This window comes from Hyperoodon ampullatus (assembly GCF_949752795.1).
Source record: "Hyperoodon ampullatus genome assembly, chromosome: 1".
Taxonomy (NCBI): Eukaryota; Metazoa; Chordata; class Mammalia; order Artiodactyla; family Ziphiidae; genus Hyperoodon; species Hyperoodon ampullatus.
This window is the reverse complement of record NC_136914.1, coordinates 192169368-192195451: the sequence shown is the minus strand read 5'-3', so window position 1 is coordinate 192195451 and position 26084 is coordinate 192169368. Positions and strand designations below refer to the sequence as shown.

The 26084-nt window shown below is 40.8% G+C and overlaps 1 protein-coding gene across 1 annotated transcript in view; it reads right to left on the bottom strand.

Moving 5' to 3' along the window:
• FAS (Fas cell surface death receptor) overlaps positions 1 to 25620 on the bottom strand; it is a gene marked incomplete at both ends in the record, with an annotated part of 28612 nt that extends 2992 nt beyond the window's left edge. The window contains 6 exons of the mRNA XM_079699164.1: positions 422 to 508; positions 653 to 711; positions 2455 to 2563; positions 3613 to 3750; positions 9860 to 10022; positions 25591 to 25620. Coding sequence (XP_079555290.1) covers positions 422 to 508; positions 653 to 711; positions 2455 to 2563; positions 3613 to 3750; positions 9860 to 10022; positions 25591 to 25620 — 586 coding nt within the window. The remainder of the gene's footprint in view (positions 1 to 421; positions 509 to 652; positions 712 to 2454; positions 2564 to 3612; positions 3751 to 9859; positions 10023 to 25590) is intronic.
• Between the last annotated feature and the right edge of the window lie 464 nt (positions 25621 to 26084).

The window sequence follows — 26084 nt, the reverse complement described above, 5'->3', positions numbered from 1 at the left end:
GTCTGGACAAGGGAAAGGAGGCACAGACAGGGGTGAATTTATCAAGTGTCCCCTGCAATGCCTTCGCTCCTTGAATTCTCTTTGTGCATGGGATGATCTCAATGTAGAGTGAAGGACTACTTCCAATTCTTGGCCAACTCAGCTACTGCCTAAATACAAATACCCTTGTTCATGGGGAGGATGGGAACACTCAATCAGTGCCCCAGAATGGTTGCTCAAAAACAGTAGCTGAGAGATAACATCATCTGTTCTTACCAGCTCTCAGGGGTGCATTTAGAAGCAGGAATTTAACACCATACCAGAGCTGCCTACCTGGTAGGAGCTTTCTTTCTCCTGGTAGGTAGGAGACAGGAGGGAATTCTTGTGAACAACTACTTCCCAAGTTACTTCAATCTACAGTTTGAACAAAGTAAGAACTTACCCCTGTATATTAGTGCAGATATTGGAATGAGGATCAGGAGGGCCCATAAACTGTGTAAGTTAGATCTGGATCCTGTAGATTGGAACACTGGGCATGGTAAATGAAAGTAAGCAATTTTTAAGACTAAAACAAAGTACTCTCAAAGAATCAAAAGTTTGGGATTGGCTTTTCTTCATATTTTACAGTGGGGCTGGAAGAAAGGAGAATATAATCATAAAAAGAAATAATTACCTTCTCTGCATTTGGTGTTGCTGGTTGGTGTGCATTTCTCAATGATTCCATGTTCACACCTAGAAAAAAATACAGAGGGAATTCAAAAAGCCTGGTGGACTGATTCCTTGATCATTTTCAATGACACACTATAAATCCAGGGCCATTTTATTCATTTTTGCATTTTTGGCAAACATATTCCCTCAAATATTTCTAAATTAGCATCTACACTGGTGCAAATTCATAACATAATTTGGTTGTTTAGATGAAAAATATCCTAAAGAATGACTATGGTTTAAAATGCCTTGAGGTAAAAGAAGGTATTAAAACATCAACATATAAGAAAAAGGATGAAATAGACACAAAAATAAAGTTTAATTTGGTCATAAACTGTGCTCTTAAAATCATAAATTGCCAAAAGCAATTTCCAAACAGTCCCATAGAACAATAAAATGGCCAAACAACAGCCACTGTCCAGGCTGCTGCTTAGGGAGTCTACCTAGGTGGTCCTTAAAGGTTACCCATTTTAGCATCAAGTGGTGATCACAACACTCAAGAGGTTCCTGTGGGATTTTCTTCAGACAGCCAAACACTGACAAATTGTCTGAATTATAACCTGGCTCTGCCTGTTACTTAACTAGGTGAGCTTGGGCAAGTCACTTAACCACCATGAGCCTGTTTTCTCATCAATAACAAGGAGATAATATTACTTGCCTCAAAGGGTTACTGTGAAAAGAAAATTAAATCAAGATTATGAAGTATTTAGAATTATTATTATTATCATTATTTTACTACATTAGTTCCCCTCCCAATCCCCACTTATACTGTCACCATGACCGTACTCTCAGACACTTAGGCTAGAAAGGAGAGTCTAGGTTAACTGCACATAATTTAACATTTTCTAGTAAATAAGAGACATAAGGCATTGTGTCCCTGCTTTTCAAGTCTACTAAGTGAACTCCTAAAAATTTCCCAAGGTGAATTACAAGTTTAAGGAAAGGCACATGAATATAATCCTAAATATTTATATTTATACAAAACAACATCTTACAAAGCGAAAGCTGTTTTTACAACACATATTACCCAGTCTGATCTTCACAGAAATTAGTTTGATAAGACAAAATGAATATTATCTGCATCTTATGAATGAGGAAACCGAAGCTCAGAGAGGTTAAGTGATTTGCTCAAAATCATCCAATTAATCAGAAGACAAGTGAAATCTATAATCAGGTGTTCTATCTTTGGGTCAAAACCAAGCTCTTTTAGCATGAAAGACAGGTCTTTCATGATCTGACCCTGGCTCCTTCTCAGTCTTTCCTATACTCCAGCCAGGTCGTCTGTTCTCCAGAGCTTCCTTTTATCTCTTTGCAGCAGCTGTTCCCCTGCCTGAAATGTCCTTTCCATCCATGTACACCTGGTAAGGCTCTTTCTTTCCTTCAAGACTCAAGCCATGTGTCATATCTTTTCCCATCTCCCCAGGCAGAGTTGAAAGCTTTTCCTATATAATTCAACACCCTGAGTACAAGTCTCTTCTTGCCACGTGGTGTGAGCACAATAACCACTGCTTTTCTTGACACTCTCTGCCTCTAGCCTTAGACCCTCAAAGCCTGGCCCGTGTCTGCTCAAATCGTTGGCTTGAGCAGCCAGCACAGTATCAAGCATGTAGGAGGTGTTCAATAAACGTTTTTGAACGTTTATTTTGAACGTTTATAGGATGTTTGGGTGAAGAAATGGTTATCTAGTTGCTTGGAGGCTTCCCTTTAGGAAATCATTCTCTCTCAAGATATACCTAGTGTTTTAACCAGAGAAAGACTAAAACTTACGTGGTACAAGGGTTACAGTGTTCGCACAGAGATACGTTACAAAAGAAGTTTGGTTTACATCTGCACTTGGTATTCTGGGTCCGGGTACAGTTTTTTTCCACTTCTAGGCCTAGAAAACCAATTTGCGGACTATTAATTAGAGCAGCTAGTTATAAATGGACGATGAAAAGGATGGGCAGGAGCTGCATGGATTATTGAGATCCAGCGCTTGTTAGCAGTCACACCATCACACCTTTTGTAACACAACTAGCATTTAAATGCCAAATGGGCAACCCCAGGTTGAAATCACTTAGCAGAGTTTTAAGTAGACAGACAATCCAGCAACCTAGACAACCCCACCTGTACTTAAATGGCTCCCTTTTTCTCATCTAGAGCCTGGCTCCTCAAAGTATGGCTTATAGACCAGCAACATCAGCATCACCCGGAGGCTTGTTAGAAATGCAGAATGTCAGGCCCTGCCCCAGACCTACTCAATCAGACCAATGCCAAAACCCTTGCTTAGAGATTCTTATTTTATTGCTCTGAAACGGGACCTAGATGTTGGCATTTTTCAGAGCTTCCTGTTTGATTCCAATGTACAGCCAGGGTTGAGAAACACTGCTTTAGAGCCTAAATAGGGATGAGAAAAGCTTTACATCCAGAGAGTTCTTGATGTCTAACAAAACTGGGAATACTTCCGTTTTATTTTAATCTGAATCCTCAAGATAGATTGGGATATCCATGAAAATTCAGGTCCCCAGTTGGAATTATCAGGACAAACCAGATCCCCAAAGAAGGGGGAGCAACCCACCCACCTCTTGGGTTCCTCTGTCCTTCTATCTGCAGGCGTCTGAGCTCTTTCTGGCTAAGAACAAAAGCCATTATACAAGCATAAATCAAAGCAGGAAAAAAAAAAGTCCCCGCAATTTTGATTGGAGCTGATGGACCCTGTTCACCATGTTTACATTTAGTCATTCTCCTGCATCTGGGAGAATTGCGTAGACTTGACTCATAAATGTCACTCAGTACCTGGTCCTGCTTCACCCCAGCCAGGCCCATCCTGTCCCTCCTGTATGCTGACATAGGGCCAGAATAAGTCCCAATTTCAGACTGTATTATACATGGTGCTACATGCAGTACCATGATTGGTCCCTTTCGATTGTTTTTTAAGACACTTACCATGTTCTCCATCACAAACTCTACATCTTCTGCATTTATAAGAATGATGGTTCTTGTCTGTGTACTCCTCCCCCTCTGCACAGAGCACACATTCTGGTTCACCTCCATCAATTTTGCAATCATCTTTTTTCCGTTTGCCTGCCCAAGAAAAAAAACGGAGCAAGTGTTTAAACGCAAGGTAGTTACGCAACAGCAAGGGAGGTCTGCAGGGATGATAATAAAACGGGAGTGGAGGGGCTAAGCTAATGAAATATAAATATAGTAGGGGAGAAAGTTGTTGTAAAAATTGTGGCAAGAGGACAGAATTTCTCCCATGACAAAAGCTAAAAGAGTCACTAAGGAATACGCCTACAGAAATAGGATGATTGAAAACAGGAGCATATAAAACAGAGGTTAGAATGACCAAAAAAGCACTAGAAGAGACGCCTTTACCAACTTTGGGGGGAGGAGAAAAGAAGGTTGCTAGGTATAAATTCATGGTAGAGATGACTGCCACTGGCCACTGAGGTTACCTAATTAATTCTCCTTTCTCTGACTTATTTTACTTTCCAAAGTCCACAAATCCTGACAAGGACAGTATTGTTTAAGGAAGAGAACATTTGAAGTTCTGAAGACTTTGGTCAAATATTTAATAGCAACAATATCTTTAACAAAGTGCTTAATCTGGGACTTCCCTGGTGGTCCAGTGGGTGAGAATCCACCTTCCAATGCAGGGGATGCAGGTTCGATCCCTGGTCAGGGAACTAAGATCTCACATGCAGTAGGGCAACTAAGCTTGCATGACACAACTACTGAGCCTGAGCACTACAACTAGAGAGCCTGCATGCCGCAACTACAGAGCCCTTGTGCTGCAACTACTGAGCCCATGTGCCACAACTAGAGAGAAGTCAGTGCACTGCAACAAAAGATCCCACATGCCTCAACTAAGACCCGACACAGCCAAATAAAACAAAAGAAAACAAAGAAAAATAAGTGCTTAATTTCTCTAAGCCTAATTTCTTCGTGCATATGATGGAGATAATCATACTTCTCTTGCATGGCTAACATTACTCCACAGGACCTGCCTAGTAAGTGCTCACAGTTCCCTTTTCACTCCCCTTTCTTTCTATTCCTTTGCCGTTAAGGGACAGAATACGTTATGATGTGCAGGCATGAACGTATTTACAACAAAATTTATTACCAGGTTTGCTATCTTAATACGCAAAAGTTTAAATCATATTTGCATTTACTTTTATTTACTTTAAAAATAAAATGAGTCATTGGATTTCTATTAGTAAGCATTATACAACAATGCTTTCTGGAAAATTCATTTATTTAATAAGTGTTTATTAAATACCTATTGTGTGCCAGGCACTTTCTAGGAGCTGGAGATACTGCAGGAAATAAGACAAAGCCTGGTCTCAAAAGGCTTCACATTGTCAAGGTAGAAGCAGGCAATGCACAAATAAATACAAGATGGCAAGTGGTGATAAGTGCTGTGGGGAAAGCTAGTTTAGGGCAAGGAAATAGAGAATGAAGATGAAAGAGATAGAAAATATAAAGGGAAATCTAAGAGAAAAGCCTGACTAGTGACTGTAATTATTATGTTATAACTAATTAAAAAGAATAGGCAAAATCTAATCTGCACCCCTCGCATGTACAGCAAAAATAATTTATGCTCTTTCCCCAGGTACATGACTTTCTTAATAACCTCATAGCATTCTTTTTTTTTGCCTTTTAAAAGAAAATTTATTGTAACATTTCAGACAATTACTTTACATGACTGTTCAGAAAATATGCTCATTTTAGATCCCATGACAACAACAAAAAAAGATTAGTAGAACAACAACAAAAAAGATTAGTATACAGAGAAGGTGAAAGAAGGAACATTGGAGATCTATATTAAATTTGAAAAGAAAATTCCTCAGTAACAGTAGCTCCTTGCCATTCATGAGAAATATGTTATAAAACCAACACAAATACTCAGTTTCACCTAGTCCAGTACAGCATGTAGTTTCCATCCAGAAGAATGCAAGTAAAATGTACGTGCACCCATCAGATCCATAACAATTCTTATAATGGTAATAATAAATGATAATATTAATACTTATTAAGCCAAGGACTCTGCTAAACACTATTAACACATTTCCATTTAATGTTCACAATAATCATAAAAGGTCAGAACTATTATTATGTCCATTTTACAGTTAAAGAACCAGACTCAAAGAAGTCAAGTAACTTGCCAAAGGAGCTTGTTAATAGCTAGGAGGACCAACCATCCCTGTTTGCCCAGGATGTGGGACTTTCAGTGCTAAAATTGGGGACATCTCGGGCAAACCAAAATATGTTGGTCATCCTCTAAGTGTCAGATGGAGGATTTGAAAGCAGGGTCTGATGCCAGAACTTGAGCTATTAAACATTATTTGATATCTGCTTGGTAAAGATTTCAGCTACCATGTTACAAACTAAGGCAAAACTTTTGAAGTGTTACCACAGCTGGTAAAGTGTAGGAGTTTACATTCCAAGACTGGAAGCTCCCTGAGGTCAGGGCCTCTGTCCTGTTTCTCTGCCTTCATCTCACAGTCCCCGTGGCTTGTCTGCTGCACTGGAGAATGTGTGCCCTGGGACATGGTTCTTCACTTGCTTTGCCTTTTCCTTTTTAACACTGTCCCATAACTCTCTCTCTGAAGTCAAAGCTTCCCCATTTGCCTTCCTGGGATCACTCTATGGAGGAATTATTTACTTGGTATGCCCACTCTGGATGCTAAAAACTTAACTGCAAATGATTAGTACACAGTTTAACACATTACAATGTCTTTACGTTTTCCCTAATTTAGGACTTTGAAAAGAATTAGTCAATGTGGCAGAGATCCCTGATTGTCACCCAATATCCATTTTCCCTTCTCCCATAGGAATAGGATATTTACCAGGGGACATGGCTGCCCTGAGTCAAGACTACATCTCCCAGCCTCCTTTGCATGGTCATGTGACTAAGTCCCAGCCAATGGGATGTTAGCAGAAGTGTCCAGTAATACCTTCCAGGATGTTTCCCAGAGCTGGTGTGCAGTTTAAGTCTAAAGTTTCATCTGCCGTATGTGCATGAACAGCAAAAATAATGTATGCTGTCTCTCCTAGGAACATGACTTTCTTAATGATTTCATAGCATTCTTTTTGATAAAACAAAATACTACATAAACAAATTATGAAATTTAAACATATACAATATTTTAGTAAACAAAGGCAATGATAGGTCAATAGAAAAAAAATACATTGTGGAAACTCAGAACCAAATTGAAATACAGTGCATAAGGGTTCTATACCATTGCAGCAGTATGTTTAAGAAAACCAAGCCAAAGTACAACTTTAATTGCTTGTCAGTGGAATTATACTGCTTTCTAAATGAACTGGCCTCTTTAATGAATTAAATTACCTTGCAGAATGTGCCTGGCACAATGCCTACAGCATGACAGGGATACAATATCACAAGTTCTTTCTTTCCTCCAATGTATACCACCTAAATTTATCAAAATATTTAAAAAGTAGTTGTTTTCTTGAAAATAATATTTTAAAATATATTTGTTCCTGAGTATAATAGTACATATGCTCATTGTAGAAAATTTGGAAAATTTAGGAAAGTGTAAAAAGCACCTATACATCAACCACTCTGAGATACTGTTTTCATTTTGGTGCATTCCTATGCACATAAATACACACATATATACATGTGAGTATATGTGTGTGTGTACACATATATGTGTGTATGTGTGTGCATATATATATATATATATAATGTATGCAGTGTACCATAGAATCCTTCTTATTGGATATGGTGATGTGATGAGGACTTTTTGATTAAAAATGTCAGTTCACATAAGGGATCATTGAAAAAAATACTGTCAATATTTCAATTTATAAAATATAACTATATAATTATTTGCCACTCTTGTGATGTAGAAACAAGTTATTAGAATTCCACAGTCTTTCTCACTTAAGTCACATCCAAAATGCATCGCCTATGATTTCCTTTTTCTTTTTGGGGGGGCAAAATCTGACTTCATCTTTATTTTATTTATCTATTTATTTTTGGCTGCGTTGGGTCTTAGTTGCAGCACATGGGATCTTCGTTGCAGTGCACAGGCTCTGTAGTTTGCAGCACATGGGCTCTCTAGTTGAGGTGCGTGGGCTCAGTAGTTGTGGCATGCGGGCTTAGTTGCCCCGTGGCATGTGGGATCTTAATTCCCTGACCAGGGATCGAACCCGAGTCCCCTGCATTGGAAGGCAGATTCTTAACCACTGGACTACCAGGGAAGTCCCTGATTTCCTTTCTCCCTTTCTTTCTTTCTTTCTTTTCTCCTCCTTCTTTCTTTTCTTTCTTCCTTTCTCTTTGATGGAAAGAAAACTTAAAGACACCAATAATCTCTATGAAAGGCTTTAACATTTTTGTGATTTTTCCATGTATTTTGCCTCCACCTAATTCATTAACATATTTTTTAGTAACCCGACTTTACTGAAATTCTCCAAAGCATTCAAAATAATTTTCATAGAAATAAAATCTGTTTTTTCTGTGTATTCATATATTGGTTTATGTAATATTTAATTAAATTACATATTAATATCACAACACCAACAAGCATAAACAAATTTGGAAGCAATCTGAATATTGATAAGCTTAAAATTTTTAAAAAAAAGGAATAGAAGTGGAAAGAGTGTTTAGTATATATTGGACACCATCCAGGATCTTTTAGAGATGGAGCAGAGAGAATTAGTTAATCCAGCCAGCAGATCAGTTAGAAATCTCTTAAGGGAATTTATATACATTGAGGCTTATATCAGAAATATATCAGAAAACATGACTTTGATTGGTACATAATATTCCAGTCTTTGAATACTCCAAAATTTACCAAATCTTACATCATTGGGTATCATAGTGAAATGTCATGCATAAAATATTTTCTTTTATTTTTGACTATTTTCTTAAGACATTTTTCTATAGACCTATTACTGTATCAGTGTATTTTCAAATTTTTGATCCACATATCCAAATTTCCTTCTTAAAAGGTTTTTTAACAATCTACATTCCAAGAATGACATATGAGAGTTATCTCACAGCAAACTCACCACTTCTAAAACGAAAATAAAACAAAGCAAAACAAACAAACAAAAAGCAAACAAAGTCCTTAACAATTTGATATTCAAAGCTTATTATCTTCATTTTAATTTCCATTTTAGGTTTCAAAAATATGAGTAAAGGTCTCAATTCACAGGAAAAATAGATGGTGTTTAGCAAGTTACAAAAAAGCCAGAAAGTCATTCTTCATTCTCATTTGGAGAAGAGTAAATGTGAATACGCTTAAATATAAATGGGTTAGATTATGAGAGAGTTTCCATAAGGGTTATTAAAACCTGGAGAGAAGGCCAAGAAGGACTGTTAGAATCTTTTTATAAACAGGGCCCGTGCCTGTTTAGCAACTAGAGTGCTGGAGGCCTGGAAAGCCAAACATGAAACTTACCACCATCCTTTATGGTTCTATTAATCTATTGCATATGCCCATGTGTTGTTTTCCTTTATCTTCCTGTTTTCCTTCACAATGCAACTGGGAGATCCATATCTGTATAAAATAGTAGTCAGCTCTACTCCATGTTGAAAAAAAAAGTCTGCCCAACTGCATTTTGCTTAGTTTCCAATTTGCTACTGTTTGAAGGATTTCCAATCTGAAATTGGTTTTCATTTCAAAAATACTGATGTTAAAAAATGGTTGGTTTTTGTCCGTTGCTTTCCTAGCTTATCTAGTTATTCGGTTGTAAAATGCAAATGTATTTTGCAGGCTTCAGTGCTAGGACAAACAGCTTTCTCAGAGACTTTCTGATCGAAGGGAAGTGTTGAGACATCTCTTAAGGATAGAAGTCCCTTGCTTTCAGAGCTCCACAATTATTATGATACATTCTAATCAGTCTGATGTGCTAAGTTTTAATATCCACAAATTAGTCTGCTTTTGCTATTGAAAAATGGAGCTAAATAAATAAATCCTCTCATTTCTGAGGTACATGTCATTTATAAATTATATTTACTTATTCTCACATCAAACCAGTGTGGTAAAGATGACATAAGCTGGTCTTCGGAAAATCATGTCATATTTTTTTTCCTTCCCAGTCAGGCCATAATGCAGGAGAACTAAACGCTGTAAAAACACTCTCTTCATTATTATTATATGCTACTCCTCACCCTGATTTTCATTCTGATCATTAGATTTTTTTTTGTATAACATACCAGGAGGACATGGCTGACAACAAAATTCGTGCTCACGATGCAGGCCTTCATCGCAGCTCTCCCTTTTAGTAATATTCTTACTCAATTTCAGCATCTCCGAGTTGCTATCAGCCACATGGGCATTATCACCTTTGGACAATGGTCCAGCAATGGAGGTAAATATCTGTAAAAGGAAAACATGAAGAGAATTTTACTGACTTCTGAACTAAGCAACTTGGTAACTAGGTGGAAGCCGCCCCAAATGGCTGTATTTTATTTGCCATGCACAGGCAACATCAACGTGGGTTCCATCCTTCCACTGACTCATCTCCATAAAAGGAGCAGATCAATTGCATGACAGTCCAGACCTCGGGTTCTCCAAACTACCCGAGAAACAGCATCATGGATGGTAGGAGCCACAGCTCTGGGCTCCAAAGTCACGGCTCCCACTTATCAGCCCTGTGATTGAGGGAAAAGTCACAAATTCTCCAAGTCTCTGTTTTGTTATCTATAAGGTGGAAATAATCTCTTCTTCATAGGTTTGCTGTGATGATTAAATAAAATAATGCACTTCAAGTTCTTAGCACAATTCCTTGCACATAATAAATAGGTGCCTGGTAAGCAGTATTATTATTATTATAAAGTTCCAGTGAGGGACAACATAGCAGAGTAGGAAAAAACATGAAATTTCAAAACGACTATGGTTTGAATCCCAGCTCTGCTGCCAACACTGACTTTGGGCAAGTTAAAGGGCTTCACTGATCCTCAGTTTCCTGATCTGTAAGTGACAACAGTACTTTCTGTCTTGAAGGGTTATTGTGAGGATAAAAAGTGATAATTTCTCCCAAACCTGGTACTTAGCTTACAGCATGTTCTGTTTCTTCCTTTTTTACATATAGCAATAGAATCTACAGTTTTGATGAACTCCTTCCTGGTTATCTAAACATACAATAAATCCAACAGGATTTTCTTCACTTTTATTCAGGAAAAATGAACTTCTCTTAATAGAGAGCCAATCTTTAATTTATTATTTGTTCCTTTTTTTCTGGAGACAAAACCCATAGGTCCAAGTGACATTGTGTCAAATTTATCTTAGTTAGGCTTGAGTTCCTTAGAAAAATGAGCCTCTAAAATGTATGGAAACATTTGGGGGTAATGTCTGTTTGATTCCTTTCTCAGGTTTTCTAAACATTTATTGTTTGTCGCTCTAAACACAAATACACATAATTTTTCATCTTATGTGGAATATGTAAATTCATTGCTAAGCATCAAAAAATTTTAAACTACTGGTTCTGAGGATTTTTTCCTCAAGGTCATTTTTCATAGTTTTCATGGCATACTTTTTTTCTTCTACTTTATGGCATCTTCTGGGTCAAGGGAACTAAATATTCTTCGCATATAAATCACTGCCACAGGAGTCCCCACATCTTCCCTTATAGCCCTTCCCCCTTTGTCACCAAAGCCTGCATCCCTTCTAAGTCACAAGATACCATGGGACCTCCAAGGAAGGAGGGACGAAGGAGGTGCGGTTGCCATCTTTTCCTCCTGGGATGGATGTATTGATATATTTAAAAATACATTTCTAACATCCAGACTCCAGGAGGGAATATCACACCAAAATATCAAGAAAATACCTGACTTATCCAGGGTCACTCATGAGCAAAAGGTAGAGAGCTAGGACTTGTCTGAGTCTCCTCACTCTTTTTTTTTTTTTTTTTGCGGTACGCAGGCCTCTCACTGCTGTGGCCTCTCCCGTTGCGGAGCACAGGCTCGGGACGCGCAGGCTCAGCGGCCATGGCTCACGGGCCCAGCCACTCCGCGGCATGTGGGATCCTCCCGGACCGGGGCACGAACCCACGTCCCCTGCATCGGCAGGCGGACTCCCAACCACTGCGCCACCAGGGAAGCCCTCCTCACTCTTATTACAGTGTTTTTTCCCCTACACCCAACTCACCATAAAATACAGCTTAGTTTCTCTATATGAACAATTCTATGTAAAGAATAATTGGAAATGGTAAACAGATCAGAGGAATTATGCCTAAATATACTGGCTTCACTACCAAACCACTGCCTTTTCAACCCAACAGACATTTCACTAGCACCTTCTATGTGCCAGGTTCTGTGAACACAGAGACAAGTAACATTGATTATAATCGAAAATGAATGTTAAGTTTCCAAAAGCAGATTTGCACATGGGCACATTATTTGTAATGTAGTAATCACTGGGGGATTTTTTAACGTTATATTTGCATGACTCTTACTTTTTAAAACACATTTGAATCTATGATCTTCTAAAGCAGCTTTGAACAAAAAGTATTTATTAGTATCAATTTCTCTTTTCAAGATGACAGTTCCCCACTTCTTACCTTTTCTACAGAAGGTCATCCTGTCATCCTGTGAATATTAGTCCCTCTTCTAGATCAGATCCTCAAGAGCTAATGAACAGTAACTGAATTGGGCACTTTAGGAAATAATAATGTGATTGAAATCACACCAAAGGGTTAACTGCTAAGATGGGAAGGGCTTTCAAATGAAAGTCATTCACCTGTTAGGATCCTTCTTCTATAACAAACTTTGTTCTATTTGACAGTCAGAAATTAAATATACTAACCATGTAACATTCCAGACATTGCCAGCACATGAAAATTCTCAAACAAATGTAAAAATCTCTGTAGCTAGAAGAAATCAGTAAGTCCTTTTTTCAAGAGATAATGGATAACTGAATCTAAGCAACCAAACTGAGTAGAAGCAATTCCTTTCTGTTATCAGCCACCTCTGTTGCTGGGAAGAGGGAGTTAACAGTGAGATATTACTTGCTCTCCTTCTCTTTCAATTCTGGTTTCTCACCAGAAACTGAAGAAAATGACACAGATTTAAACTCAAAGAGATCTGAGTCAAAATTGGGTAGCCAAAATTGACAAGTCAAAGGTGCTCAAAGTTGATACCCAATAGTGTGTGTGTGTGGGGGGGGGGGTTGTCCCCTACAGCTATAGGTCCCATCCTTTCCTTGGTAAGCTAATTTCATCCAGCAGTCATGTGACAATATTACAAGCAGGTCCACAATTCCTGGTTTAAATGATCAAGCACTCAGAGAGTGCTTAACATTTATGTAATGTAACATTTATGAATTGTTACCTTAGTGTTATTTCTAAAAAAAACTGTGCATATACTAAACATTCTGGAGATGTCTAAAAGAAATGTACTTTCTAATTTTGTTTTAGTTTTGAAGTTTTTGACTGGAAATCAAAACCCACTGTCCAAAATACATTCAGAATTTGAGAAATGTGAATCTTGAAGTAGAACAGTGAAAGACATAAACATCACTGGCCATGGAGCAGATACCAGCACCAAACTCATCTCATATTTGATCACACCTGCTTCAAAGAGCTGAATTTCTGGAAACATTTCCTACTTAGTTCAGCATCAAAGAATTATGTCAAGGATAAAAAAAGAAAGATGGGTCTAAAGAGCATGTTCTAACGCTTACAAGATATTATGTAAGCAGTGTTTCACACAGCTTGTATTTTTTTAAGTTTTTGCATTAGCTCAAGTTTGTAGTATGCAAAGATTTAACCCAAACTTTCCAGGCAGAAACTGGGGTGTTTTTGACTGTGACAAGGCAGGAAACCCACAAAGAACTAAATGATCAGAATGCTCAAAAAGATTTTTTCAAAAAAGTTGAAAAGGCCAGAAAATGAGTTAAATCAAAGATGTGAAAAGTGGATAAACTAAGGCAAATGATAACCAAATGGGAAAAAAAGGAATAAAATTAATTTAAAATTTCCATCATGACAAAGATTAAAAAGTCAGAGAGACCTCAATTTTATATTCCGCTGGGAATAATATTAGCTAACACATTAATCAATTACTTAAATGAGTAAATACTTTGTTGAGTACCTACTATGTGCCAGACAGACATCCAAGAACAGAGCAGTAAACAGATAAAGACTTAACTCTCATAGAGTTTATTCTGTATGGGACTCTCTGTGCCTCCTGGACTTGATTAACTATTTCCTTTCCCATATTAGGGAAGTTTTCAACTATAATCTCTTCAAATATTTTCTCAGTCCCTTTCTTTTTCTCTTCTTCTTCTGGAACCCCTATAATTCGAATGTTGGTGCGTTTAATGTTGTCCCAGAGGTCTCTGAGACTGTCCTCTGTTCTTTTCATTCTTTTTTCTTTATTTTTCTCTGCATCAGTTATTTCCACTATTTTATCTTCCACCTCACTTATCCGTTCTTCTGCCTCAGTTATTCTGCTATTGATCCCATCTAGAGTATTTTTCATTTCATTTATTGTGTTTTTAATCGATGCTTGATTCATCTTTAGTTCTTCTAGGTCCTTGTTAACTGTTTCTTGCATATTGTCTATTCTATTTCCAAGATTTTGGATCTGGGAAATAGAATCTTGGATCAGCTTTACTATCATTATTCTGAATTCTTTTTCAGGTAGACTGCCTATTACCTCTTCATTTGTTAGGTCTGGTAGGTTTTTATCTTGCTCCTTCACCTGCTGTGTGTTTTTCTGCTTTCTCATTTTGCTTATGTTACTGTGTTTGGGGTCTCCTTTTTGCAGGCTGCAGATTCGTAGTTCCCGTTGTTTTTGGTGTCTGTCCCCCGTGGCTAAGGTTGTTTCAGTAGGTTGTGTAGGCTTCCTGGTGGGGGGGACTAATGCCTGTGTTCTGGTGGTTGAAGCTCGATCTTGTCTTTCTGGTGGACAGGTCCACGTCTGGTGGTGTGTTTTGGGGTGCCTGTGGCCTTATTATGTTTTTAGGTAGCCTCTCTGCTAATGGGTGGGGTTGTGTTCCTGCCTTGCTAGTTGCTTGGCATAGGGTGACCAGCACTGTAGCTTGCTGGTCGTTGACTGAAGCTGGGTGCTGGTGTTGAGATGGAGATCCCTGGGAGATTTTCGCTGCTTGATATTATGTGGAGCTGGGAGGTCTCTTGTGGACCCGTGTCCTGAGGTTGGCTCTCCCACTTCAGAGGCACAGCACTAACTCCTGGCTGCAGCACCAAGAGCCTTTCATCCACCCGGCTCAGAATAACAGTGAGAAAAAGTAGAAAGAAATAATTAGTAGAAGAAAGAAAGAGAGATTGAAAGAAAGGAAGAAGGGAAGTAAGGAAGGAAGGAAGGAAGAAAGAAAGGAGGGAGGGAGGAAGGATGGAAAGAAAGGAGGGAGGGAGGGAGGAATGAAAGCAAAAGGAAGAGTGAATGGAAGAAGAGAGGGAGGGAGGGAGGAAGGAAAGAAAGAAAGAAAGGGAGGGAGGGAGGAAGGAAAGAAAAAGAAAGTGGAAAGAAGAAGGGTGGGAGGGAGGGAGGGATGGAGGAAAGAAAAAGAAAGAAGGAAAGGAGGAGCGGAGGGAGGGAGGGAGGAAGGGAAGGGAGGAAAAAAAGAAAGAGCAGGTAAAGTAAAATAGAATAAAGTATGAAATATAGTAGCGTTATTAAAATTAAAAAGTAATTATTGAAAAAAAACACGGACCGAAAGAACCCTGGGACATATGGTGGAAGCAAAGCTATACAGAGAGAATCTTACACAGAAGATTACACATACACATTCACAAAAAGAGAGCAGGGGGAAAAATCAAAAATCTTGCTCTCCAAGTCCACCTCCTCGATTTGGGATAATTCGTTGTAAAAAGAGGAAAAGGGCGAAAAGTCTGAAATCTTGCTAAGTCCACCTCCTTAATTTGAGATAATTCGTTGTAAAAAGAGGGAAAAAAAAGGGGGGAAAGTCTTAAATCTTGTCCTCAAGGTCCACTTCCTCAATTTGGGATGATTCGCTGTCCATTCATGCACTCCACAGACGCAGGGCACATCAAATGGACCGTGGAGCTTTAATCCGCTGCCTCGGAGGCTGCACAGAGAGATTTCCCTGTCTCTGCTCTCACAGCTCCCGGGTCTCAGCCTTGGACCTGGCCCCGCCTCTGCGCGTAGGTCGCCGGAGGGCGTCCGTTGTTCTTCGCTCAGACAGGACGGGTTTAAAGGAGCCGCTGATTCGGGGGCTCTGGCTCACTCAGGCAGAGGGGAGGGAGGGGAATGCCCTCTCCTCGCGCACCAGGCAACAAAAGGGAAAAAAGTCTCTTGCCTCTCCGGTAGCTCCAGACCCTTTCCCCGGACTCCCTCCGGGCTAGCACTAACCCCTTCAGGGTCTCTTCCTGCCGCCAGCCCCAGACCTCTCCCTGCGCTCCGACTGAAAGCCGCTACCCGAGCCTCAGCTCCCAGCCCCGCCCGCCCTGGCGGCCGAGCAGACAAGTCTCTCGGGCTGGTGTGTGCCTGAGGGCACCGATCCTCTGTTCCAAAATCTCTCTGCTTTGCCCTCCACACCCCTGTTGCTGTGCTCTCCTCCGCTACTCCGAAGCTTTCCCCCTCCGCCACCTGCAGTCTCCGCCCTCGAAGGGGCTTGTAGTGTGTAGAAACCTTCCCTCCTTCACGGCTCCCTCCCACTGGTGCAGGTCCCGTCCATATCCTATTGTCTCTGTTTATTCTTTTTTTCTTTTGACCTACCCAGGTATGTGGGGAGTTTCTTGCCTTTTGGGGGGTCTGAGGTCTTCTGTCAGCGTTCAGTAGGTGTTCTGTTGGAGTTGTTCCACGTGTAGATGAATTTCTGATGTATCTGTGGGGAGGAAGGTGATCTCCGCGTCTTACTCTTCCGCCATCTTCCTCCGGCTCTAAGGCCCGTCTGCTCTGCCCCTGGCACCCTTCATAGAGTTTATATATAAATAAAGTGTACTGTATTAGTCAGGGTTCTTGAGAGAAACAGGACCAATAGTGTGTGTGTGTGTGTGTGTGTGTGTGTGCACGCATGCGTGTGTGTGTGTGTGTGTGTGTGTGTGTGTGTGTGTGTGTGTGTGTGGAGAGAGATTGATTTATTTTAAGGAATTGGCTCACACAACTGTAAATGCTTGGCAAGTCCAAATTCTGCTGATGGGGTAGGCCAGTATGCTGAGGAGTCAGGGAGGAGTTGCAGCTCAAGTCCAAAGGCGGTCTGGCAGAATTCCTTCTTCCTTAGGGAATCTCAGTCTTCATTCTATTAAGGCATTCAACTGACTGAATGAGGCCCACTCACTTACAGAGGGTATCTAACTTACTCAAAGTTTACCAATTTAAATGTACAAATCATCCAAAACAAACAAGCAAAATCGTCGCAGAAACATCCAGAATAATGTTTGAGCAAATATCTGGGTGCCATGGTCCACTCATGTCGACACATAATATTAAGCATCATGTGGGGGGAAATGATAAAGAAACAAAGAAATAAGCAATATGTCAAGGAGGAATAAGTGCTATTTAAAGGAATAAAGCAAGCTTGGGGGCATGGAGAGTTTGAAGGGTGAGGTAGTGATGTTTTAGGAAGAGTGGTCTGGGAAGGCCACGGAATAAGAAGACATTTGGGCAGTGACTTGTTGCAAGTGGATGACTAGCTGGGAAGGGCTTTCCAGGCAGGTCACACCCAGAGGAACTTGGCTTAGCCCAAGTGGGGACATACCTGAGGACCTCAGCAAAAGCATTATTAGCAGCTAGCTATTAAGAGAGATAAAGGTAAATGTCTCCTGAATCACACTGGTAATTAACATGTTGACCACTGAAGCCACAGTGGGAACATACAGCCAATCATAACCATAGACGCTGCAATCTCGTAGAATCCTGGAACATCAAAGCAGAAAGGGACCATATGAGCACCTGCTCAGCTTCAATATAGATTTTAAAAATGGATCTCCTTGCATCTTTCATTATCTATAGTATTTTAATATTTTCTGCAAATCAGAAAATTTGTTTCTCTCTCTCCTTCTGAATCGTTCGTGAAAATGTTGTCAGGAAACCAAACCCTAGACATTTGCCTAGCTTTTTACAAAGATCGTTCACATACATCACCTCGTGGTCATCACAATAAATCTACACATGAGGAATTATTATGGTCTTATTTTATAGCTGAGGAAGCTGAGCACAGAGTATATGAAATGACTCGTCCAATAACCCACAGTTAAGACTGGCTAAGGGGGCTTCCCTGGTGGTGCAGTGGTTGAAAGTCCGCCTGCCGATGCAGGGGACACGGGTTCATGCCCCGGTCTGGGAAGATCCCACATGACACGGAGCGGCTGGGCCTGTGAGCCATGGCCGTTGAGCCTGTGCGTCCGGAGCCTGTGCTCCGCAGCGGGAGAGGCCACAACAGTGAGAGGCCCACATACCGCAAAAAAAAAAAAAAAAAAAAAAAAGACTGGCTAAGGGAGGACTTGACACCTCTGGCCCTGTGTGTTAATTATACAATGAACCTCAAAGCAAATGCACGTTGAAGGTGGAGGGAGTCTGGCAGGAACTTCCTGGAAACCAGAAGTCAGTCCCCTGCCCTCTAGTCTGGGAAAACTGTAGCAGGACTGTCCAGGTTGGGGTTCTGGCTGGCAGGGAAGGTGAAACTTCCCAACCCTGGTGTGCAGCTTGAAAAGAAGGGGAGTTTAGGTTTCCCTTCCTCCAACCTGGGTGCCATCATACCCACTGTGAGTCCCTTGCAGGGGTGGGGATCTGCAATGCACAAATAGGAATCAGAAGTCTTCCTATCCTCCGATCTTTGCATTTGCTCCATTTGAAACTCTCAGAAACAGGGTGACGTGAGAGTTTGTCCCTTGTATCAGATGATGAGAAACTGAGAGAACAGTTGGGTTTTTATTAATTATCTGCATCAGTGATGAATCACTTTTCATAGCCAACCTGGTTACTACATAGAAGAAACAAAGCAGGAATGGAGCAGGAATGGCCAGACCCAGAAACTGATGACAACCCTTGAGGTATATCACTTCACTTTGACAAGCCCTCCACACTTTCCCAGGAATCATAAACACCCAAGATTTAATATGGCAATTACAAATAGAGTAACATTGCAGTGACTGAATTAAACAAACTACTGGAAGAAACTGAGAATCCCATTAGCATTACTTCAAAGAAGCAGTGTGGCAATTGGCCCTAAGATATGAGCTAGGGTTTGAAACGGAAGTTTAAAAAAATCACCTTTTTTTTTTTTTCTGTTCTTAGTGAAGTTCAAAGCAAACAGGAAAAGAATTTTAAAAAGCAGAGGCAAAAAAAAAAAAAGGTGTCTGGTGGTGAAAAATGGCAGCCCTTCAAATGGCAAGAATAAGTAGACATCTCTGGAACAGTCAGTGAGACTTTTCAATACTGAAAACACACTTCAGACTGATTATAAATACTCAAGCTGACTACAACCTCTCCAGTAATCATGGTGAAGAGTTTTAGAGATGACCCAACCCAAGCCCTTCATCTTATAGGAGAAGCTATGCCCCAAACTGGTGGTGGGGTGACTGGTCCATGTCACACAACTAGCTCAAGAGATTCAGACTCCTATGGGCTGAATTGTATCTCCCTCACATCCATATTCCTATGGTGAAGTCCTAACCCCAAGTACCCCAGAATGTCACTATGTTTGGAGATAGGGTCTTTAAAGAGGAAATTGTTAAAATGAGGTCCTTGGGTGCACCTTAATCCAATATGACTGGTGTCCCTGTAAGAAGAAACTTGGACACAGGCACAGACAAGGGGAAGATGACGTGAAGACACAGGGAGAAGGCCATTGACAAGCCAAGGAGAGAGGTGAGGAAGAGATCATTACCTCAGGGTCTAGGCTCCTTCTAGCCTCCAGAACTGAGAGAAAATAAATTTCTGTTGTTTAAGCCACCCAGTCTGTGGTGCTGTGTTACGGCAGCCACAGGAAATGAATACAGGCCCAAACCACCATCTCTTAATTCCCTCAGATTCTGGATTTGAGGGAGGTCAGTGGTGCAGACACACTTGGGAATTCCTCATATCTGAGCACTAGGATTTCCCATCTTGAACTATCACTGAACTAAATAGACAAGAGATTGCAAATAGTCTTCAGAACCGGAATCATCAGGGGCCCATAGGAACCTGAACTTCTTCCCAGTCTTACAGGCCCCACTAGGGGGTTGAAATCTCACTGTCCCCTACTGTCCAGGACACAACTGGAACAACAGACTAGTTCTGGTCATTCGCTTTTTAGACTTTTAATTACTTATCAATACTTTAGGAAAAAGGAATTCTAAAAAGACCATTAATAGTTCACCATTTCCAATTGTATAATGCATCTCTAATATATTTGTGTAAAGGGTAAGGAAATAGTAATGACATTTTGTAGTAGGTGCATTATTGAAAAACTGAAATAAAAACAAATAAAAGAAAATTTTCTATGTTAAAGAGATAAGTGAAGATTCCATTCATTCTTACTTTTTTCAAAATGTGTAAATAAAATTACACAAGGTAATCTTATTCCAGTAATGTTTTCATCCTTTCTTAAGTCTAGTTTCTTGGGAAGACCAGGAGAGAGATAGTTGAGGCAGTGGGAGTACGTGACTGGTTAGACCCCTGACTGAATCAAGCCATAAATAAAACAAAATGAGGAAACCCAGAGAATTCCATCTGGGATTAGATTTTGAGTTTAGTGCTAGAGTTAGAAAAATCATTTTCAAAACCCTGAAAGACATTAGAATCATGTAGTGATGGATTAAAAATTTAAAAATGCTTAGGTCCCAACACAGACCTAAAGAATCTGGATCTCTGAGAATGGGGTCTATTTATGATTATGTTCCACCTTGTTACTTAATATTTAATAACCCTGGTGGTTATTTTGATGCTCCTCTCAGCTGAAGATCAACTGGAGGAAGCACAATTTGAGGTTAGCAGGCAACTACATTTACATGTGAGAAGATATGAGTGTTATAGAGTAACAGCATCTGTGCTCTGCACTTGCAAATCAGAATTTGACTTTTCATGGAGAAATAATGACCCTTCTACAAATAAGCCCGAAAAGAAAAGAAGTCATCTTTGGTGGAGGAAATGGGTGATGGGAGGGCTACAAAGTCCTAAACTAGAACCCTAGAGTTCTTAAATGCCCAGAGGGGTCACAGGGCTATCACAGGAGTAAAGCATCCAGGTGGAACAGACAACAAAGTGTAGGAGGGGCTGGTCAAATGGAGAGGTGCACGTGGACCAAACGGGCAGCCATTTGATCCAGGGGAGTGGGGGTCAGGTGGCATGTGGGTCCAGATCTTCCATTTTTCAAGAGAAACCAAAATCTTCCAACATTTAAGTGGTGGCAGCTAATATTAAAAATACATACCTGCATACATACATACTGTATGTGTCAATACTGTGCAGGGTAGACAAAACATAGTCTGGGGCAGTGTAAGCCCAATTTTTGAAATCAGGCCTAAATCCATACAGACATCCATGTGAAAAAACAGTCCATTAGGAACAAGGATCCTTTTGTGAGGATGGCTAAAAACCATACCTCATTCCTCAGCAAGGGGCAAGAGCCTTATACCATATGTTCTGAGTTCATTTTCTCTCTCTGTCTCCCCTCTCTTTTTTCTAAGATCTCTGACCTCAGAAATCAAAAGTGTTGATGTCTCTCACATCTTACATTTTTATGGCCTCCCAGAACACAAAGGTGACTAAATCCATAATGCTGCATCACTGGACTGTAGGACAGCCTGACGTTAATGACTCCGAAGCAAAGTTTATTCTAATTTTCCAAGTTTATCCCAGTTCACAGCTTAACAAAACCTACCTACGGTAGGCTTGTTTGCCTTGCTGGGCTGAGTACATCTGCCGATTGAATTTGTAGTCAGATTTGCTAACTTACAAGATTGGCCTTACTCAAAATGTACAATTTCATACGAAAGTCACTATCATCCTGCACTTAGTGGATCTTGAGCCAGTCTATCATCCCCCAGTTAGTGGATCTTGGGCCAGGTGTCCAATAGAGCAATGGCTGCTGTTTCTAACTGCCCAAAGATGGAGATGGCTTGGTTGCACAAAAGCTCATTCCAGATCAGAAAGGGAGCTGTGATCAAAGAGGAGAACTAGTCATTTCCTTCTGAGGAAGGTGAAGTTAACAATCTTACAATCATCAACTTTCTAATTTGGGCCTTACAACTCATAGTCTCACTTCAAAGAAAATATTATGAAAGTAGGCAAGTACTCTTGAATTATTTGTTCCTGTTTAAGACTGAATGGAAGATACTTAATTGGTGTTAGGAGTCCAACTACATAAAAAGCTAAAGATACGTTATTTTATTTCATTTTGTTTATTTATTTATTCATTTTATTTCTTTCATTTCAAAGCAAGGGTCTTCCAGAAAATGAAAGGACTTATTAGGTAATTAAATGCTGTTTTCCCACTTTTGTGAATAGATACACACACATAGCAAAAAGAATACAATACTATCCATTAAGGTACTTACAATGGTCCTACAAATAATTTTTTGGTAATAAGCTATATATGTTATTATCTTTACATTATTACTTATTATTTTTCATCATAAGTCAATAAGTCTTTAGTACCTATTACAAAGCATGTGCTCATTTAAGGGACTTTTGGAACCTAAGATAATTCACCAAAAGGCACTTAACTCACCAGGGGTTTTCAAGTGGGGGATTTCCTTATTCAGGTTTTTGATCATCTCTTAGAAAATGATTACTCTGACCTTGGCAGTTGTGGTATAGTGCTAGTAGCCTTCAGGGAGATTCCTTTGAAATACTGACATTTCCACTATTAAGAACTATTTAGAAGTAAATTACTTGTTTAGTGTCCCAAAGAAACTTACTTAGAGGCAACATCCAAATCCTGAGTCCTCTTTGTCTTTCACCTTTTTCCTTCTATAAACTCAATGCAAGAATAAAAATTGCTTTTTCTAAATTAAACTCTAATTTTGCCACTAAGGGTGGTAATTGTATTATGGAGACAGACAATAGAAGATTTTTCATTCACCCAATTGTAGCTAGTTGTGAAGGACCCAAAGATTTCCATATATCAATTTCATTTTTCCTTTCCAATCTGGCCATCTTTTATAAATTTCTGGTTTTCCATCCTGGTTGTTAATGTTTTAAATTACATTTCATAATTTATTTTATTCATAAGAATTTTCAAGTTTTTTATGATTTAAGGAAAATCTGTTAAAAACAACAATAAACAGAAACACATTGCAACCTATTTCATGTTTCTTAGGCTGGTTAGAGAAAAATTATTAAATTATAAACTAAACAACTGTCCTTTATTTTGTCCCTGAAACTCTTCTGTATGATTACTTATAAATACACCGACTTCTTTTTCAGCTGCCCTCTCCTTGTCCTCAACCATAATTTTGAGAAGTGCTCTAAGAAATAAAAGAGGGGAAAATGGCTATTCTAGTAACTGCCTAACCATAGACCTAAACAGTACAGGACAAAACCTATCAGGACTATGTGCTATTAAAAGAAGCAGCAGCAGTCCTCACAGTTATTTCTCACACAGATTTCTAAAGTAAGTTTGCCTCTTTTTCTGTATCCTTTAGACACTTGTGAATTGTTTGCGGCTTTCAAACTTACTTATCGTAGGTCCCATGGAAATGACACCCAGAAACTAGGGGACAGAAAACTAACTCCAAGAGGGAAGAAAGAAGGGAAGAGAAGCAAAGAGGTAAAGGATGGGATATTTGCTGACCATAGATTGCGCTAGGGACAAGAGGACTAGAGGAAGAAAGAGGAAAAGAGAAAATATGGCCGCTCCCTCCCATCCACTTCCAGCCCACTGACATGATTAAACCAAATTTGCTTCTGTGTTCCATGTAATTAGCACTCGCGCCCCCATTTAATTTATTTGCACACTGGTAAATAAAGCCCTACTAAGTGCGAAGTCATAAAAGCAAGCATTTTCTGGAGACACACAAGGTGACATAATGGTGTGGAAACTTCTTTAAGAATAGAGGTGTATTGTGCCAGTGATAGGTGCAGGGCAGCATTCTGTGTAACTAAATTTAAGAGTCATATTAGAAAAGAGAAATAGAGGATATACTACAAAATGCAAACAATGATTATCTAGGTGATAGGGTTATGTCAGATTTTTTCTTTTTACACATCTGTATTGATAAATTTTATTTGATAAATGTTAATTTCTTAGGCCATATATCATTTATAACAGTAATAAGCAAATTATGTTTAATATATATTATAGATATTATAACATGTATATATAAATAAATGTGTGTGTATATATATATGCACATATGTGTGTGTATGAATGTGTGTGCATTCTTTCAGAAAAGCAGTTTCCTTGGTGCATTAAACATGCACCTCTGGTAAAGATGCTATAGTATAAAAGTTAAGCATAGCTCTGGGCTTTGATAACTTTGCTACACTTATTAGTATTGTTGTTCCAAGAGCTAAGAGATTGTCAAAGCAACTAACACTGCAATAAGGCAGTGGTTAATGATAAGGAAGAGAAGAGTGTGATCTGAGGTTGTATAAATCGTTTCTCAATTTTGAATCCTAAATTTTCTCGAAGAAAATTTCTAAAGGAGCCCAAATATTGTACATTATTTCTGAAAGGATCAGGGAGAATTTTTTTTTTTCCAATCATAAGATTGTTCCAGACATCCATGCTTTTTTTCCTTTCAACTCTTGGTGTCATCTGGACATCAGGTGCAATCAACGAACCGCCTGGGCTTTGGAACTGGATCTAAATTAAATCCCAGCCCTGCCGCTTACTGTTTGGACTCGGTCTGATTACTTAAGCTTTCTGAACCCCATTTCGCCATGGTCTGATTACTTAAGCTTTCTGAACCCCATTTCACCATCTGTAAAATGGAGATGAGGACATCTTCCTTACTGCGCAGCTGCTAATGAACTGAGATCCCATTCGCAGACATTCTGATCACAGTGCCTGGCACTTTGATGGGGTCCAACAAAATAAGAAACCGTTGGCTTTCAGAGAATTCGGAACTCACATGAACCTCTGGAGGCCAAGTGTCTTCGAGCAGCCATCACCAAGCTGGCATTGCTGAGGTAGGGACTCTCCAAACGAGGTGGCCGCTGCTTAGGCTTCTAGGCCAAGTACAGGCTCCTCAGCGCGTGCGCGGTGGCAGCGGGTACCACCGCCTGAGCAGTGAGGCCCAGGTTCCCTACCGCCCCGGAGTTCAGCAAGCAACGAAAGATAACAAGAAAGAAAATGGAGAGAAGAAAATTAAAAAAAAAAAAAAAAAAAAAGACCAAACCTGAGATAATGACTCACGGTCTTAAGGAGAGGGATTACCGGAAGGGAAACAAAACAGTTTCTTTTTCTGTGAAGTGATAAGAAGGTAAACAAGTCTCTTAAGGCGCATTCAGCCCCAAGATAACTTTTTCAAGAAAGAAACGGTTCAGTCCAAAGCCTCAGGTTTAACCACCGCCTCGGGGCTGATTTATTCCCTAAAGTTGGGAACTGCTGGGAAACTTGTATTACCAGTTCAGGGAGTGCAGGTTCTCACCGCCCCGCGGCGCGCACATCCACCAGCACAGAAGCGGTGCTTCGGCGTGACTTGTAAGGACTTGTCCAGAAGATCCCCTCCTGTCTCCGGCCCCTCCAGCGACCCTCAAACCCCGCAGGCCCCGGCCCGCCCCCCGCGCCCACCCCTCTCTGGGCCGCGGACAGCGTCCCCGGGGAGCACTCGGAGCTGTTCCGCCTGCCCCGCGGGCTTACCGCTCTATATCCAGCCCCAAGAAAAACGACTTCCCTGGTTTCCTGAGATCCCGCCCTCGGGGAAAGTCCTGGCAGCCCTGGTGAGCCAGCCTGTCTGTCAGAGGCCGGACAAGCCCGCCGCCCACGCGCGCATCCCCCTGCCGCCCCCGGAGGAGCTAGTCCGGCGCCCGCCCTCACCGCGCCCGCCCAGTGGCCGAGCTGGGAGAGGCCCCCGCCCGGGCAGAAGACTCACCAGTGGCCAGAGAACCCAGATCTTGGACATGGCTGTGGAGCAATCGCCAAAGTGAAGAAGCCTCTCCAACTGGCACCCGAGCGGGTCACACACCCCGTGGGAAGTGACAGCCCCGCCGGGCTCCTCCCGGCGCTCCAGCCAGCCTGGGAGAGTGTTCCCGCCGGGACCCGCCCCGGGGCGCTCATGCACAGTTACTCCGGTAGCGCTTTTCTCCTTCTCCAGTAGCGTCTCCAAGCACCTGCATGTCTCTTCTGAGAGACCCGAAAAGACTTAAAGAAAGGTCCCCGGGCCCGGGGGCGGGGTGGGGAGCCGAGGTTAGAGGAGGAAGCTTTGCTGGGGAACGCCTGGGTGGGGGAGGGCGCCTTCGATTCTGCAATTCAGCTTGCGCGCGCACGGGGCGGGGTGGGGGGGGCGGTGACGGGGGTGTGGAGCCGGGAGTAGGGAAAGAGCCAGGGTTTGTTGCACAAACGGGCATTCCCCGTTGCGGGCGTTTC